Here is a 14,863-nt window from a genome sequence, read left to right as displayed (position 1 = left end):
AGAGAAGTGCGTTTTAGCCACACTCCCCTTGGACTGTGCCATCCACACGGCCTCCAACGGATTAGTTCACTGAGATGGGCACGAATCAGACGGTTGTCTCGTGTGCCATAAAAATAATATAGATATTTGCTACTGCTCGACAAAAACTTAATCTTGGTCGACCAACAGCCCCTCGACTAATTGGGGTCACCCCTAGTTTTGCATGTTGTACAGTAGGCCTTCCCGATCTTCAGGCTTTGTCTATATGAAGTAGTCGGACTAAATACACAGTAAAACTACATCTGAATAAGCCCTTATAAATTCTGCATTGTTAATCAAACCCCACTACCTAAAGCAACTTATCAATCCCATTTTATCTTCTGTATGTAAAGTCTTTTGTCTGTAATGTGTTTTTTGTTGTCTGACCCCAGTAAGACTAGCTGTTGCCATTGGCGTCGGCTAATGGGGATCCTAATAAATCAAATCATATGAAACCTAATTTGGAAATCCCTGTGTTGTTCTTTCAGGCTGACAGCAGGATACACTGTTACCCTCTCAGCTGTAACTAATAAATGTCAAGAGCCTTGAATAGCATCTTGTTCCTGTCCCATTTCAGTGGTGCAAAGAATTGTTTGGTAATGGGAGATTTACATTTTACCAAAGCCCTGTTTTAGTGGAAAGAATGAGCTGCCTTCTATTTCAGTCCCCCGCCCGTCCAGTGGAAAGTTCATCGCTTTATCTGCAAAAATGTTTRGTTTGATGTCATTAGCCTTCATTCTGCATGTATTAGTGAGCCAGTGGTTTCGTGTGGGGAGAATTGGATGTTACCTGTGAACGTCATTAGTTTTTACTCTTTTTCACATGAAATAACTTGTTTTATAAAGCCGTAATCCATTTACTGAAGGTATCCTCACCAGTATAATCAACTCAAAGACCTGTTTTTAAAAAGGCTCTAGTTGTACTTAATGGTTTCTCCCTACATTGTTTTTCTCCACAGTTGGCGACAAAGTTCCTGCAGATATTCGACTGACCTCTATCAAATCCACAACCCTGAGGGTGGACCAGTCCATTCTGACAGGTGAGTCATACTTTTCAATCTTTGTCTTTGCCATTGCTCTTGCAGCCAGAAAAGCATTGCAGCCAAAAAAGCATTGCAAGAACGAAATGTTCCAGGGATTCATAGTCTGAAGGTTATTTACCCCTTTTTTTTGTGTAGTTGTAGTTGGGTATGTAGTTGGGTTATATGGGCTGATGAAGAGCTCCAGGTTGAGTCACCAATTGAGGATGACCCTGAAACGGTCAATGTGAGAACAATGATAATTTCTCTCACTGATCATTTATTCGAGAGTCAGCAGTGCTTAGGCAATGCAGTGTAGAGGAGGATGGACTGATAGAGGGAGGGAAAGACAGACCGAAGGTTATGAGAAGGTAGTCTATTGTATCTGTTGGCGTTGATTATTTTCTGTCGATTTGTGAAAAATCATTCACGTGAGATGGTAAGGACTAAGAGGTTGCAACCTTGCATGATGTTAAAGCACCACGCCCTCTCATGCAATGCCATGCCAATTGGCCACATGGTGGTGTTGTAACAAGCGATTGAAAATGCTAACTTCTTAAKGGTCACACCCCTCACCCTGTTTGAGCTAGAGTACTGAAATTTGGTATAACGGTCCCTCACAAGGAACAAATTTGCCTCAAGGACCCATAAGGTCTGCCATGAAGGATTTCTGCCATTTTGAATTTTGTTTAAAAAACTTAAAACGCTACTCTGGCACATAATGACCAATCTGCACAGAACTTGGTATCTATGGACCAAGCACTCACAAATGACTTGATGACCAAGCACTCACAAATGACATTTTTCCAGGATATCATCTCAAACAACATGACTAATAAACATTCATGTTGGCGTGGTCTGGCACGTGAAGGCATAGAACTCTGACACGGATATTCATTTGACATTTTAGTCATTTAGCAGATGCTCTTATCCAAAGCGACACAGTGGTGAGTGCATACATTTTCGTACTGGGAGTTGAACCCACAGCCCTGGTGTTGCAAGCGCCATGCTCTACCAACTGAGCCACATGTGACCCAWCGTATTGTAACAAATCCTGGTACACATGTTCCATACTTTGTCGAGACTTAACATATCGCTCACATTCATATCGACCACACGGTGTCGCTATAACGGGCATATTTTTATCTCAATCTGTTTGACTCAGTGATGACATTTGGCACACACTCAGCGATTTTGAGTCTTAACTATAAAGAATGGGTCAGTTTAGCCTCATGGTAACGATGTTGGACAGGAAATATCAGTCATGCAAGCTCATTGGCTCACAGTGGCCATGTTTGAGCATGAGTCTAGGAAAATATTGTGTTGGAAGATGTGCTTCTATATATGCTATATACCTATTTTGGTGCTGAGCGGTTCTGTAGTAAACATAATTTGAAAATGGTCCAAATWACATCAAAATAATATCGTAGGATCAGTTTGAGTTCTGATATTTGGCAAGCGTAAACGGTACAMAAGTAGCTCGTCCCAGGGCAATATGTGCAATTTTTCCTGATGGTGGCACAGTGGGCCACAGCTGCTTGCAGCTACGCTACATGGCCCATGCCCAGTCAGTTGAAATCCATATATTAGGGCCTAATGAATTTAATTCTATTGACTGATTTAATAATATGAACTGTAACTCAGTAAAATCTCAGGAATTGTCACATGTTGGGGTTTTATTTTTGTAAAGCGTGAACTATTTTCACACACACTACATGGCACACTACAAAAGTATGTGGACACCTTCAAATTAGTGGATTRGGCTATTTCGGCCACACGTTGCTGAAAGATGTATAGATTCTAGCACATAGCCAATTCAATCTCCATAGACATTGGCAGTAGAATGTACTMAAGAGCTCAGTYACTTTCAACGTGACACCGTCATAGGATGCCACCTTTCCAACAAGTCAGTTTGTCACATMTCTGCCCTGCTAGAGCTGCCACGGTCAACTGTAAGAGCTGTTATTGTGAAGTGGAAACGTCTAGGRGCAACAATGGCTCAGCCGCAAAGTTTGRGTGGCCTACCACTAACAGAACGGGACCCCTGAGTGCTGAAGGGCGTAAAAARRGTCTGTCGTCAGTTGCAACGCTCCCRACCGAGTTCCAAACTGCAACGTCAGCAATAGAACTGTTCGTCGGGAGCTTCGTGAAATGGTTTCCATGGTGGCGCAGCCGCACACAAGCCTAAGATCACCATGCACATTGCCAAGCGTCGGCTGGAGTGGTATAACACTTGCTGCCATTGGACTGTAGCAGTGGAAACGCTTTCTCTGGAGTGATGAATCACGCTTCKCCATCTGACAGTCTGACCATTGGCACAAAGCGTGGTCCATACAAAAATGGTTTCTCGATCTGTGTGGAAGAACTTCACTGATCAGAGCCCTGACCTCAACCCCATTGAACACATTTGGGATGAATTGGAATGCTGACTGTGAGTGAGCCAGGCCTAATCGCCCAACATCACAGGCCCGAACCTCAGCTAAATCCTCTTGTGGCTGAATGGAAGCAAGTCCCTGCAGAATGTTCCAACATCTAGTGGAAAGCCTTCCTGAAGAGTGGAGGCTGTTATAACAGCAAAGGGGGGACAAACTCTATATTAATGCCCATGACGAGCAGGTGTCCACACTCCTTTGGAGTTTGTGGTATTTCAGCCCCCCCCCCCCCCCCCCCCCCCCCCATTCATGGCTATAATCTGTGAAAAACGGTGCAACACTTCTGACCTGATTACCACAGGCCTTTGCTTTCCCCTGCAGTGCAGATTCAGGAGTGTGAAAGTCTTTTGCATGCAGCGTTTTGTAATTGGCAGCCATGCTCAGTCAGCTGTGAAGTCAACACACCTGTCAACCTGTCACCTCATTGCTCTGTGTAAGGGCTGCGTTTGATCCTTACTCATCCCTCTTTTTGTCCTTCTGCAGGAGAGTCTGTCTCTGTGATCAAGCACACTGACCCGGTGCCTGATCCCCGGGCTGTCAACCAGGACAAGAAGAACATGCTCTTCTGTGTGAGTCTTTTAGAAAACCTTGAAATACCTCTCTCCTCCCTTCCCCTTTCATCTTCTKTTGCCTCTTCATTACATGATCCTCTTTCTCTTTTAGCTAACCCAAGACTTATGTCCTCCGTTCCCTCATCTCCTTTACATGTTCCTCTGGGATTTTGATAGCTGGCCTCTTATCCTTAACCCCTTGTCTGCTTCTTCCCCGGTTCTTTTCTGCTCCTCCCTCACTTGTTCATGTCRCAATGTGTATTTGAGGTAATTACATCCCTCAGAAGTGTACACCTGTAGTTTCACCACCTCTCTTTTCTCCTCCACAGGGCACCAACATAGCAGCGGGTAAGGCGGTGGGAGTGGTGGTGGCCACGGGCGTCAACACGGAGATCGGGAAGATCCGGGACGAGATGGCGGCCACAGAGCAGGAGCGCACGCCGCTGCAACAGAAGCTGGATGAGTTCGGGGAGCAGCTGTCCAAGGTCATCTCCCTGATCTGCATCGCCGTGTGGCTCATCAACATTGGCCACTTCAACGACCCCGTCCACGGAGGCTCCTGGATCCGCGGCGCCGTCTACTACTTCAAGATCGCTGTGGCCCTGGCCGTGGCCGCCATCCCAGAGGGTAAGAGAGTGGGAAGAGGGAGTGAGGGGAAGCCGTCTATAGTATACAGAAAGCAATACATTGGGCTCCAGCGTTGTTAGTATGTCTAACTCCCCTCATCTCTCTCTTTACTAGGGCTGCCCGCTGTCATCACCACTTGCCTGGCTCTGGGAACCCGCCGCATGGCCAAGAAGAACGCCATCGTCCGCAGCCTGCCCTCTGTGGAGACCCTGGGCTGCACCTCGGTCATCTGCTCGGACAAGACRGGTACCCTCACCACCAACCAGATGTCTGTCTGCAGGGTGAGTCCCCATCCGCAGAGCACCGTGGGGGGAGTAGGGGCGGTTGATAAGTATTATGGTTACGTCTGACTCTCAGGGTCGTATTCAGATTATTAAAACTAACATTACCGTAGTAGTGAAAAATATAAATCATTCTAGCTGTATTTGTGCTACAGACTAGTCACTATATGAAAAGCATCTCCTGCTGCTCAATGTGAAAGCCGTGATTAAAAACACCACCTCACACCTGGCCTCCTAGGACAAGCTTTCTGCACTAGCAGGTAGGGGTCCAGCTGAGATAAACAGAGCCTACAGCAGCCTCTTCCACACTTTAAGCTCTCTAAACTCATCTTTTACTTTATGTAGCTGTAAACCTGCGTAAGGAGAAGGCCATGTTCTTGCCAACCGTGAACAATCCWTTCAGTGAAAACATTGACAATGATTTGGCATCATCCCTGGAAATAAATCAGTCTTGACAGCATCTGCTGACAGTGTGGATTTATCCCCGGGGTGTTGAAGGGCAACACTTTATAATGAAGGATTCATTTATTTGCAAGCACGGTTTAAATGAGATTGGAAAGAGGAGGCTATGAAATTTCGCTGTTCCCGTATTCATTGAATTCTACCCTATTAGATAGATTAAATCCATCTGCCGAACTCTGTACCTTCCTGCGCCCACCTTGTGTGACTCATCGCCAGTCTGAGGGCAGTGAAAAGACCGTAATGCGTTATCACCCCTCCCTCAGTCCCCCAGCCTGTTTCCCCAATGGTCTCCTCTGCTGCTATTCTCTTCCACTACATCACTCCTGCCCTCTTCTCACGTTTAAATCCCTATTTCTTATATTCTTCATCCCGCTACCTCCACTCCTCTCCCCCTCTCTRTCATGCAGTATTATGATCTTTATGCAGCAGTCAGTCACTTGCAGTAGTGTTGCATAACTGACCTTGTGTTTTAGTTCTGTCCTTCTCCCCTCTAACATAGTAGCGTGATGCAGTTCTTGGAATTGGGGGGGGGGGGGTTTGAAGCAACATTTTGTTTACGTTGTCTAATTGTTTTCCAATGCAAAGGTTCCTAGCATAATGRACTTTTGAACTATTCCTGTATCAATACTGCAATTCGGCTGCTGTGTGAGAGGGGTAGCTCTAAAATTAGCCGGCTGGAGTAGAGGAATGTTAATTTATTCTGTGATTTTGGTAAAGCATTCCTGATGTCACAGCTCTTTGAAGTCTGTACTGTGCCTCAGGAGAGAAGGGGAAAGAACACCGGTTCATCCTTTTATTCGGATATTTCTCTGTCTCTCATCCTGCCTCGATTCTTTGCAGAGCAGACGCCTGGGAGATGAGTCTCACTCAGTGTGTGCGCGTATCTCTCTGTTGCATGCCAGCTGTGGAGGCGGCAGGCTTGCCCTCTTACTCACGCTCTGTTTTCTCTCACGCACATGCTCCCTCTCTCTCCCTTTGTTTCAGTTTTCTCACTGCTCTTTCTCTCCTCTCACCCTGTCCCTGTCTGCTTTCTCTCRCCTCCTCACTCTCTTTCTCTCCCCTGTTCCGCCTCCTTGCTGGTTTGTCTGTTTTTGTTCCTTATGGAGAACTAATGTCCTGCTCCTCTGTCACATTGTGTGGGCTACCATTCATTTACATAGAGATGACATCCACGCTTTCATCCCAGCACGGATGTAAATTGGTTACCCTTGTCTACCCTGCAGTGAGAACACCTCTTCAAGAGACCTACAGCCACCAGTGTAAAGTGTGCTTAATCCTTAGTGGTTTTATTCCCAGGCGCAGTAGAATTGATTTCATTCATTTGCCTAAGGCTATTATGGTTTGTCAGTGCTCTACTTGTATTGCAGTTACCTGCTGCACCCTACTGGGTAGGCTGCTACTACTGCATGTAGATCAATGGACTCTTCAGTGTTAGGTTGATTCAAGGGATCTAGATAACTACTGGTCCAGAACTGTTGCTGTGTGACTTGTAACCTGACAGATTCTCTCCCTGTGTTTGTTCTAGATGTTCATTATTGACCAGGCAGAGGGCAATAGCTGCTCCCTGAAGGAGTTCACCATCACTGGCTCCACATACGCCCCTGAGGGACAAGTGTGAGTAATTAGAGTACACACACACAGTCAAGGAAACATGTTGTGTAGTCTCATTGTCAATACACCAATACAACCTACCTCAGCTCACTGTTCCCCCTTTTTCATGGCTGTTGTCTTTTATTCCAGGTACCATGATGGTAAACCAGTCAAGTCCTCCCAGTATGATGGATTAGTGGAGATGGCCTCTATCTGTGCCCTGTGTAACGACTCCTCCCTGGATTACAATGAGGTTTGTGTCCTTTACAAACTTCACTGTTCGGTACTTTTCAACCAGCCGGAACCTGTCACACAAATCAGTGGTTGATTTATTGGTTTGAATATCAGTAGTCTTCACTATTCTTTTTGTGGATATACAAGTAAACTGGTTTTTAGTTGTTCATCGCTACGATCTTGCTAATAAGTGTGTGCTTTCTCCTCAGACCAAAGGTGTGTATGAGAAGGTGGGCGAGGCCACAGAGACTGCCCTCACCTGTCTGGTGGAGAAGATGAACGTGTTCGACACCAACCTCAAGGGCATGTCCAAGATCGAGAGAGCCAACGCCTGCAACTCCGTAAGCTACTGTTTGCTACTCTCTCAATCCCAACATGTTCCTCATGTGAAGTATTATACAACTGAGTGTTGGTCCCAAATGTCACCCTATTCCCTTTATTGTGCACTGCTTTTGACCCAGGCCCTATGGGCCCTGCTGGTCAAAAGTAGTGCACTATATAGGGAATAGGGTGCCTTCAAGGATGCTGACTGAGTGTGGTCCCCCCCCCCAAGTTGTGCTGTTCCACTCCTCCAGTTGTTAAGGATGTGTTGGTGTTTCCTCTCTGTGTGGTACAGGTGATCAAGCAGCTGATGAATAAGGAGTTCACCCTGGAGTTCTCCAGAGACAGGAAGTCCATGTCTGTGTACTGCACCCCCAACAAGGCCCGCTCCTCKATCGGCAAGATGTTCGTCAAGGTAACAATGAGGAGCCACCCACAGTATAGCTTGCATAGTAGACCACCTGGACACCTGAGAAATTCCCTATATGGTGCACAACCTTTTGAATAGGGCACTATATAGGGTGCCATTTGGGATGCAGGTCTAGATGCCACTTCATAATTACTATGATAAATTATAGGATCTGTTTCTGTACCAGATTACTTTAGTAGTGTCTATTTAAACAATAAGGCCCAATGGGTGTGTGGTATATGGCCAATATACCAGGCTAACAGTGCCTGGGCACAGCCTGCAGAGTGTCTGGACACAGCCCTTAGCTGTGGTATATTGGTCATATACCACAAACCCCCAATGTTCCTTATTGCTGTTATTAACTAGTTACTTTACTTGAAACTTTACTTGGAACAGRAAACAASTATTTTTGCATCATACCTATGGTATATTGTTTGATATACACATGGTTGAAATGCTATTTCAGACAATCAGCATCCATGACCGAAACTACCTGGTTTATAATGAAGCAATAAGGCCCGAGCGGGGGAGTGGTATATGGCCAATATATCACGGCTAAGGGCTGTTCTTGGGCACGACGCAATGCCTGGATACAGCCCTTAGCTGTGYAATATTGGCAATATACCACAAACACCCGAGGTGCCTTATGAACTGGTTACAAACGTAATTAGAGCAGTAAATGTTTTGTCATACCTGTGGTATACAGTCTGATATACTACGGCTTTCAGCCAGTCAGCATTCAGGTCTCGAACTACCCGGTTTATAATTGTAGTTTAATCTACAGTATGTAGTAAATGAGCTGAGGCTGATGCTTTATTTCCCCTGGTTTGACTTCCTCTTGCTCTCTCTTTCCAGGGAGCCCCAGAGGGAGTGATTGACAGGTGCACTCACATCCGTGTAGGAGGGAAAAAGGTGCCATTGACCCTGGGCATCAAGGACAAGGTGTTGTCAGTGATCAGGGAGTACGGGACGGGGCGTGACACCCTGCGCTGCCTGGCTTTGGCCACAAAGGACAACCCCGTCGCCAAAGAGGACATGGTGCTGGAAGATTCAAACCGCTTCATTGAATACGAGGTGAGAGAATGGAGGGAGAAGGGGTCTTAATGAAGTGAGTGACAGGAATAGCAGGGCATTTATTCAGAGAAGTGATTTAAGACTAGCCTAGCCCGTAGGCCTATATGTTTTAAAAAGATTTGTATTACAACTAAAGTGGCCAAATAACTTAAAATAAATCAGCTTTACAAGGGGTGTAGAGCCTAACTTGCATATATAAGCAGTGAGTGATTTTCAAGTTTGGGGAAGATCATTTTCACCATAACTGTACATGCATAATCGCAGTCACTTTTGATAATGGAACATTTTGTGTTTGTAACCTCCTACCATGTGCGCATTGCTGAGCTCYTGCCTTTAAAGTAACTTTTTTCAAATCATCGTTAGTTTTTTTTAAATTTATTTTTATTTATCCATCCGTTATTTTACCAGGTAAGTTGACTGAGAACACGTTCTCATTTACAGCAATGACCTGGTAGGTGACCGTGATGGTTTGATGGCCAGATTGGGAATTTAGCCAGGACACCGGGGTTAACACCCCTACTCTTAAGATATGTGCCATGGGATCTTTAATGACCACAGAGAGTCAGGACACCCGTTTAACATCCCATCCGAAAGACGGCACCCTACGCAGGGCAGTGGGATATTTTTTTGYCCAGAGGAAAGAGTTCCTCCTACTGGCCCTCAAACACCACTTCCTGCAGCATCTGGTCTCCCATCCAGGGGCTGACCAGGACCAACCCTGCTTAGCTTCAGAAGCAAGCCAGCAGTGGTATGCAGGGTGGTACGCTGCTGGCCTATTAGMCACGTCATGCAGCCTTACAATGTATTACAAATATAATCATATAGCCCCATGTTTGGAGAACTAAAGTTACATTAATAACTCTAAATTAAGCATATAGGAGAACCTGTTTCTTTGTTAACCGCTCAACTGAGAGTAGCCGCATGTGCTCACTCCCTCAAATCGTTTGGAGAAAATATCCTTTCTATTTTATTCAGCTTTGTTCAATTGTATTCTTCATACCAGAAAATGCCACAGAATCCTAAGCAAATCTTGTCTGCTAAATTAACTAGTGTAGCCCACAGCCATTTGGCATAGCCAGATGAGGACAACTCGGTATGCTATTCTGTTCTTCTGAAATCGACTACATTTTCTTCATATCATGCTTCTTCAGACCTGTCTAAAATAAATCATGGCTTTATTGTGAAGGTGTAGGCTATATTACTTTTTAAAATGTAGATGTTTCAAAGGTCTGCATCCGTGACTTGTAGGCTGTGTGGAAGCAGGAGATGCTAAATGTGTTTGTTAATTAACGGTTAATTATCGTGAGACCGACAGTTAATTGCTTGACAATCACCGGGTGCTGAAACTTTGACCGCCACAGCCCCAAGTACAACTAATAACACTTTAAACTTGATGAGGCTGCAAAGTAATTATATAAGTGTATATTTCAGAAATGTATAATTTTGGTCATTGGATGAGGCGTGAGTGAGCCAAAGCCAGGACTCTAGTCTGGTCTGACTGTCCCCCCGTGTCTCTCCCCAGACGGACCTGACGTTCGTGGGCTGCGTGGGCATGCTGGACCCCCCCAGGGCTGAGGTGGCTGCCTCCATCAAGCTGTGCCGCCTAGCTGGCATCCGCGTCATCATGATCACCGGCGACAACAAAGGCACGGCCGTGGCCATCTGCCGCCGCATCGGCATCTTCAGCGACCACGACGATGTCTCGTCCATGGCCTTCACCGGCCGTGAGTTTGACGACCTATCGCTGGCGGCCCAGCGAGACGCCGTGGTGAATGCCCGCTGCTTCGCCCGCGTGGAGCCATCCCACAAGTCCAAGATCGTGGAGTTCCTGCAGTCCATGGATGAGATCACAGCCATGGTGAGACATTGTCCACCTGAGACCTTCCTCATCAGTTTGTACTGAAACTCCACACTTTGTGGTTGGGCCTTCATGATTGATCAGCCCTCGGCATGTAATGTAACCTCGACTCAATCCAGTATGTGATTATTCTAAACGGTTGATTAACTGGTTAACCATGCCCTGTCCTTTCTCCATGGCCAGACTGGTGATGGAGTGAATGACGCCCCTGCTCTGAAGAAGGCAGAGATCGGCATCGCCATGGGTTCAGGCACGGCTGTAGCTAAGTCGGCCTCTGAGATGGTCCTGGCCGATGACAACTTCTCTACCATCGTGGCGGCTGTGGAGGAGGGCAGGGCCATCTACAACAACATGAAGCAGTTCATCCGCTACCTCATCTCCTCCAACGTGGGAGAGGTCGTCTGGTGAGGATCCCGACTGGCTCCCCATTTCCATTTGAAGGGCACTACTTTTGACCCAATAGGGAGGTGGTCAATAGTAGTGCACTATATAGGGAATAAAGTGTAATTTGGGARGCACACAGCATCTCCTCTCTTCAGCGGGGTAATCGATAAATGGTCCTCAGTGCTACGGTAACAAGCCACCATGTAAATGTTTTTCCATCATTCCTACAGCATCTTCCTGACCGCTGCTCTAGGCTTCCCTGAGGCTCTGATCCCTGTCCAGTTGCTGTGGGTCAACCTGGTGACGGACGGCCTCCCTGCCACAGCCCTGGGCTTCAACCCCCCCGACCTGGACATCATGAACAAGGTCCCCCGCAATGCCCGAGAGCCCCTCATCTCTGGATGGCTCTTCTTCAGATACCTCGCCATCGGATGTGAGTGGGCCTCTATAGAGCAACACATAAATATCCCTTCACCTTCATTGATTTTATTTAGTTGTATGTGTTTAGGCTGTTGTGTGTATCCAGATAGCCATGTGACTCCTGTGCTCTACCTCGTCAGGCTATGTGGGTGTGGCAACAGTTGGGGCTGCTGCCTGGTGGTTCGTTGCTGCTGCGGACGGACCCAGGATCACCTTTTACCAACTGGTAAGATGCCAATACAACACACACTCACACACTCACACACGCACAGTTACTCTTACTTGGCTGCTTTTCTCCTCTACCCACAGAGCCACTTCCTGCAGTGTGGTCCTGAGAACCCTGAGTTTGAGGGTTTGGAGTGTGAGCTGTTTGAGTCCCCCTACCCTATGACCATGGCCCTGTCTGTGCTCGTCACAATTGAGATGTGCAACGCCCTCAACAGGTCAGACTATGCCACTACATCTTTCACATTCCCTGTGTTATTTCACTGTTGCTTTAGYCTTGTCACTAGTGGTATAATGTTGTGAGATGTACATGGTGAAATMATGGGCAAATGGGTGTTCAGCCAGTGACTTAACCCAGTTCTTTCTCTCTCCCTCAGTGTGTCAGAGAACCAGTCCCTGCTGCGTATGCCCCCRTGGGAGAACATGTGGCTGCTGGGAGCCATCTGCCTCTCCATGTCCCTGCATTTTCTCATCCTCTATGTGGAGCCCCTGCCGGTGAGGTTACCTGCACTAATAATGGGCCCGAGGCTACCAGAAATGCTTTCTAGAACAAGATATTATAATGCTAGTGTAATAGGTGAGATGGGTGGAGAAACTGCGAAAGCAGGAGAGGTTATRCGGCTCGCTCATGTTATCCTCTCCTCTACAGATCATCTTCCAGATCACCCCTCTGAACCTGACCCAGTGGCTGATGGTGCTGAAGCTCTCCCTGCCCGTCCTCCTGCTGGACGAGGTCCTAAAGTTAGCAGCCAGGAACTACATGGAGAACTACCCTGGTAAAGAGCTGGAGAAGCCCAGCAGCAAATGCTGCTCCCTGTTTGCTTGCATGGAGGGCATCTCCTGGCCCTTTGTGGCCCTCAGCCTCCCGCTGGTGCTGTGGATTTACAGCACCGACACTAACATGGCAGACATGTTCTGGTCCTGACTGACTTGAGCACAACCCTCTTCCTCCTGTGTGTGCGTAGCTAGAGTGAGTGTGTTTGTGTAGACTTAGTGTGTGCCTGTGTGCCTGCCGAGCATGCACGAGGACACAAACTAAACAAATAATATAAAAATGTAACAATTTAAAGTCCTGTTGAGTGTCAGTTGACCATCATGCCCATAGCTGTGGACTTTTTGCTGMTTCGAACGGAAAAAAAACTTGTCTGTTTTTATTGTTCATATTGCCTTTTTAAATGTGTATTTTTTTAATGATTTGGGATTGTAATTTTGTCTCATTTCACTACAGTAGAAATAATACATTCCTGTTTTCCGCTTCCCTTTTCACGAGTATACAAATTAGATATTTAAAAGCAGTCCATTGACCTGTACAGAGATTTAACACTATTGTATGCAACTGTTTTTGTTCATCACTTTGTGTAAACGATGGACAAGTCCCGGTTGGCAGGAGATGGGTGTGACGAGTTTGTGGAGTGATTGTATGCATTTCTGAAAACAAAAGTATCCTGAAAAATGAAAGCTGCATGTTCTTTGACCTAGCATGAACTGTATGTTTTTTCACTTACGATTTAGTCACGTCTCCCCACATCAATGTAAAAATGACCATGGATTTGTTTATTTTTAAACTGAACTCTTTGATTTTGAAAAGCCAGTATTTCTGCACTAGGCAGAGCACAGCTACCTCAATATGATCAATTTAGCTCATTTCTAGATGTTTTTACATACTTGGCTTTAGTCTCTATTCAACATTTAGTCAATATAGTTATGACGCCTGAGGTGCGCCCCTATTTCCTTGTGTAGAAAACCAACTTGACAAAAASCGATTGACCTTCCCTCCAACTTGTTTTAAAGGATGTAAATGTTGCCGTCTCTGTGGGACATGGGTTGATTCAAAGGAGAGCAAAGGCTACGAAACATTGATTTAAATGCAGGTTTTCCAATTGACTACTCAAACCATGAACTTCCAACAATTAATTTTTTTTTCTACTTAAAACAAATACATTCATGAACCCTTTGAATCAATGTGTTTTTGTCTTTCTTTACCAGGAATAAGCTAAWGGTGTCTAGATCATTTCTATAAAGTGTGGGTTTTGGATGGGCACATACTTGAATATAGATAATGTACAAAGTCTTTGAATGCTTCATGCTTATTGGTCGCGACGTGGTTGTCAGGGTGTGTTTATACAGAACTCTGATCTAGAGTATTTTTCTCCCCTCTGGGGGGCTTACAAGTCTGACAGGTGCCGTATACTTTTAGAATAGGAGTCCATACAATCACGTTATCGGCTTATTAAATGGGTCTGATTTTCAGCAATCCAATGTAGAAACTTCCCTCTGTGTGAAGCATGTCTTTTGGTAGAGGCCTTGGTTTGATTGCACTGTGTGTGTTCTTTAACAACTACTTTCTCCTTCAATGCCTTCCACTGGCTTCCCTTTCGCTAGTGAGTATTACATTCTTCCTCCACATTTCTTAACACACCAATCGCTTATATCAAGAATTGATAAGACAACTGACTTAGCTCTTAYACTTTTGATTAACTGCAGGCATCAGCATATATTTGGCATTAAATAATTGACTTTGACCAGCTGAGCCCATCGGATCAATCCATTTCTGCTGTTCTTGTCATTTTGAGAGTGGTCTATCTGGTGCTCGGGCAGCTCTGCTGTCWCTGTGATTTGATGACAGCTAGGGCTCCGCTCATCAGATTGAATTAACTTGTCTCTGACTGGCTATAGACTCAGGATGGGCTTTTGACTGTAAGGCTAAACGTTCTTTTTTTGTAATTTAGRGCACACTTAAACAGGACTGATAAGCTACTGATGTTGAGCATAGAAGTCTGATTCAGTTGGTTGTGGTTGATATTGAATCGAAGATATTTCAAATCTATATCATAAATCGAGTATGTCACCGTTCTTCTAACGGACTTTACCTGAGAACATCTTGTTTTCTTGCACATGAACAGTTTTTCACCTTAAGCTTATGCTGCCACACAATCACAGATATCAGTGTGGGTGTCAT

The 14,863-nt window shown here is 45.6% G+C and overlaps 1 protein-coding gene across 1 annotated transcript in view; it reads left to right on the top strand.

The window, feature by feature from the left end:
- Positions 1 to 13,362, top strand: part of LOC111963967 (sarcoplasmic/endoplasmic reticulum calcium ATPase 2) — a 39,893-nt gene extending 26,531 nt beyond the window's left edge. The window contains exons 6-21 of the mRNA XM_023987577.2: positions 977 to 1,057; positions 3,952 to 4,037; positions 4,349 to 4,646; positions 4,761 to 4,927; positions 6,915 to 7,003; positions 7,130 to 7,232; positions 7,423 to 7,554; positions 7,830 to 7,949; positions 8,799 to 9,017; positions 10,540 to 10,875; positions 11,059 to 11,279; positions 11,490 to 11,692; positions 11,820 to 11,905; positions 11,989 to 12,122; positions 12,282 to 12,399; positions 12,554 to 13,362. Of these exons, the coding sequence (XP_023843345.1) occupies positions 977 to 1,057; positions 3,952 to 4,037; positions 4,349 to 4,646; positions 4,761 to 4,927; positions 6,915 to 7,003; positions 7,130 to 7,232; positions 7,423 to 7,554; positions 7,830 to 7,949; positions 8,799 to 9,017; positions 10,540 to 10,875; positions 11,059 to 11,279; positions 11,490 to 11,692; positions 11,820 to 11,905; positions 11,989 to 12,122; positions 12,282 to 12,399; positions 12,554 to 12,829 (2,669 nt within the window). The 3' untranslated portion in view covers positions 12,830 to 13,362. The remainder of the gene's footprint in view (positions 1 to 976; positions 1,058 to 3,951; positions 4,038 to 4,348; positions 4,647 to 4,760; positions 4,928 to 6,914; positions 7,004 to 7,129; positions 7,233 to 7,422; positions 7,555 to 7,829; positions 7,950 to 8,798; positions 9,018 to 10,539; positions 10,876 to 11,058; positions 11,280 to 11,489; positions 11,693 to 11,819; positions 11,906 to 11,988; positions 12,123 to 12,281; positions 12,400 to 12,553) is intronic.
- Positions 13,363 to 14,863: the final 1,501 nt, after the last annotated feature.

The sequence above is a fragment of the Salvelinus sp. IW2-2015 genome, linkage group LG5 (assembly GCF_002910315.2).
Source record: "Salvelinus sp. IW2-2015 linkage group LG5, ASM291031v2, whole genome shotgun sequence".
Classification (NCBI taxonomy): domain Eukaryota; kingdom Metazoa; phylum Chordata; class Actinopteri; order Salmoniformes; family Salmonidae; genus Salvelinus; species Salvelinus sp. IW2-2015.
This window is presented reverse-complemented; position numbering and strand designations above follow the sequence as displayed.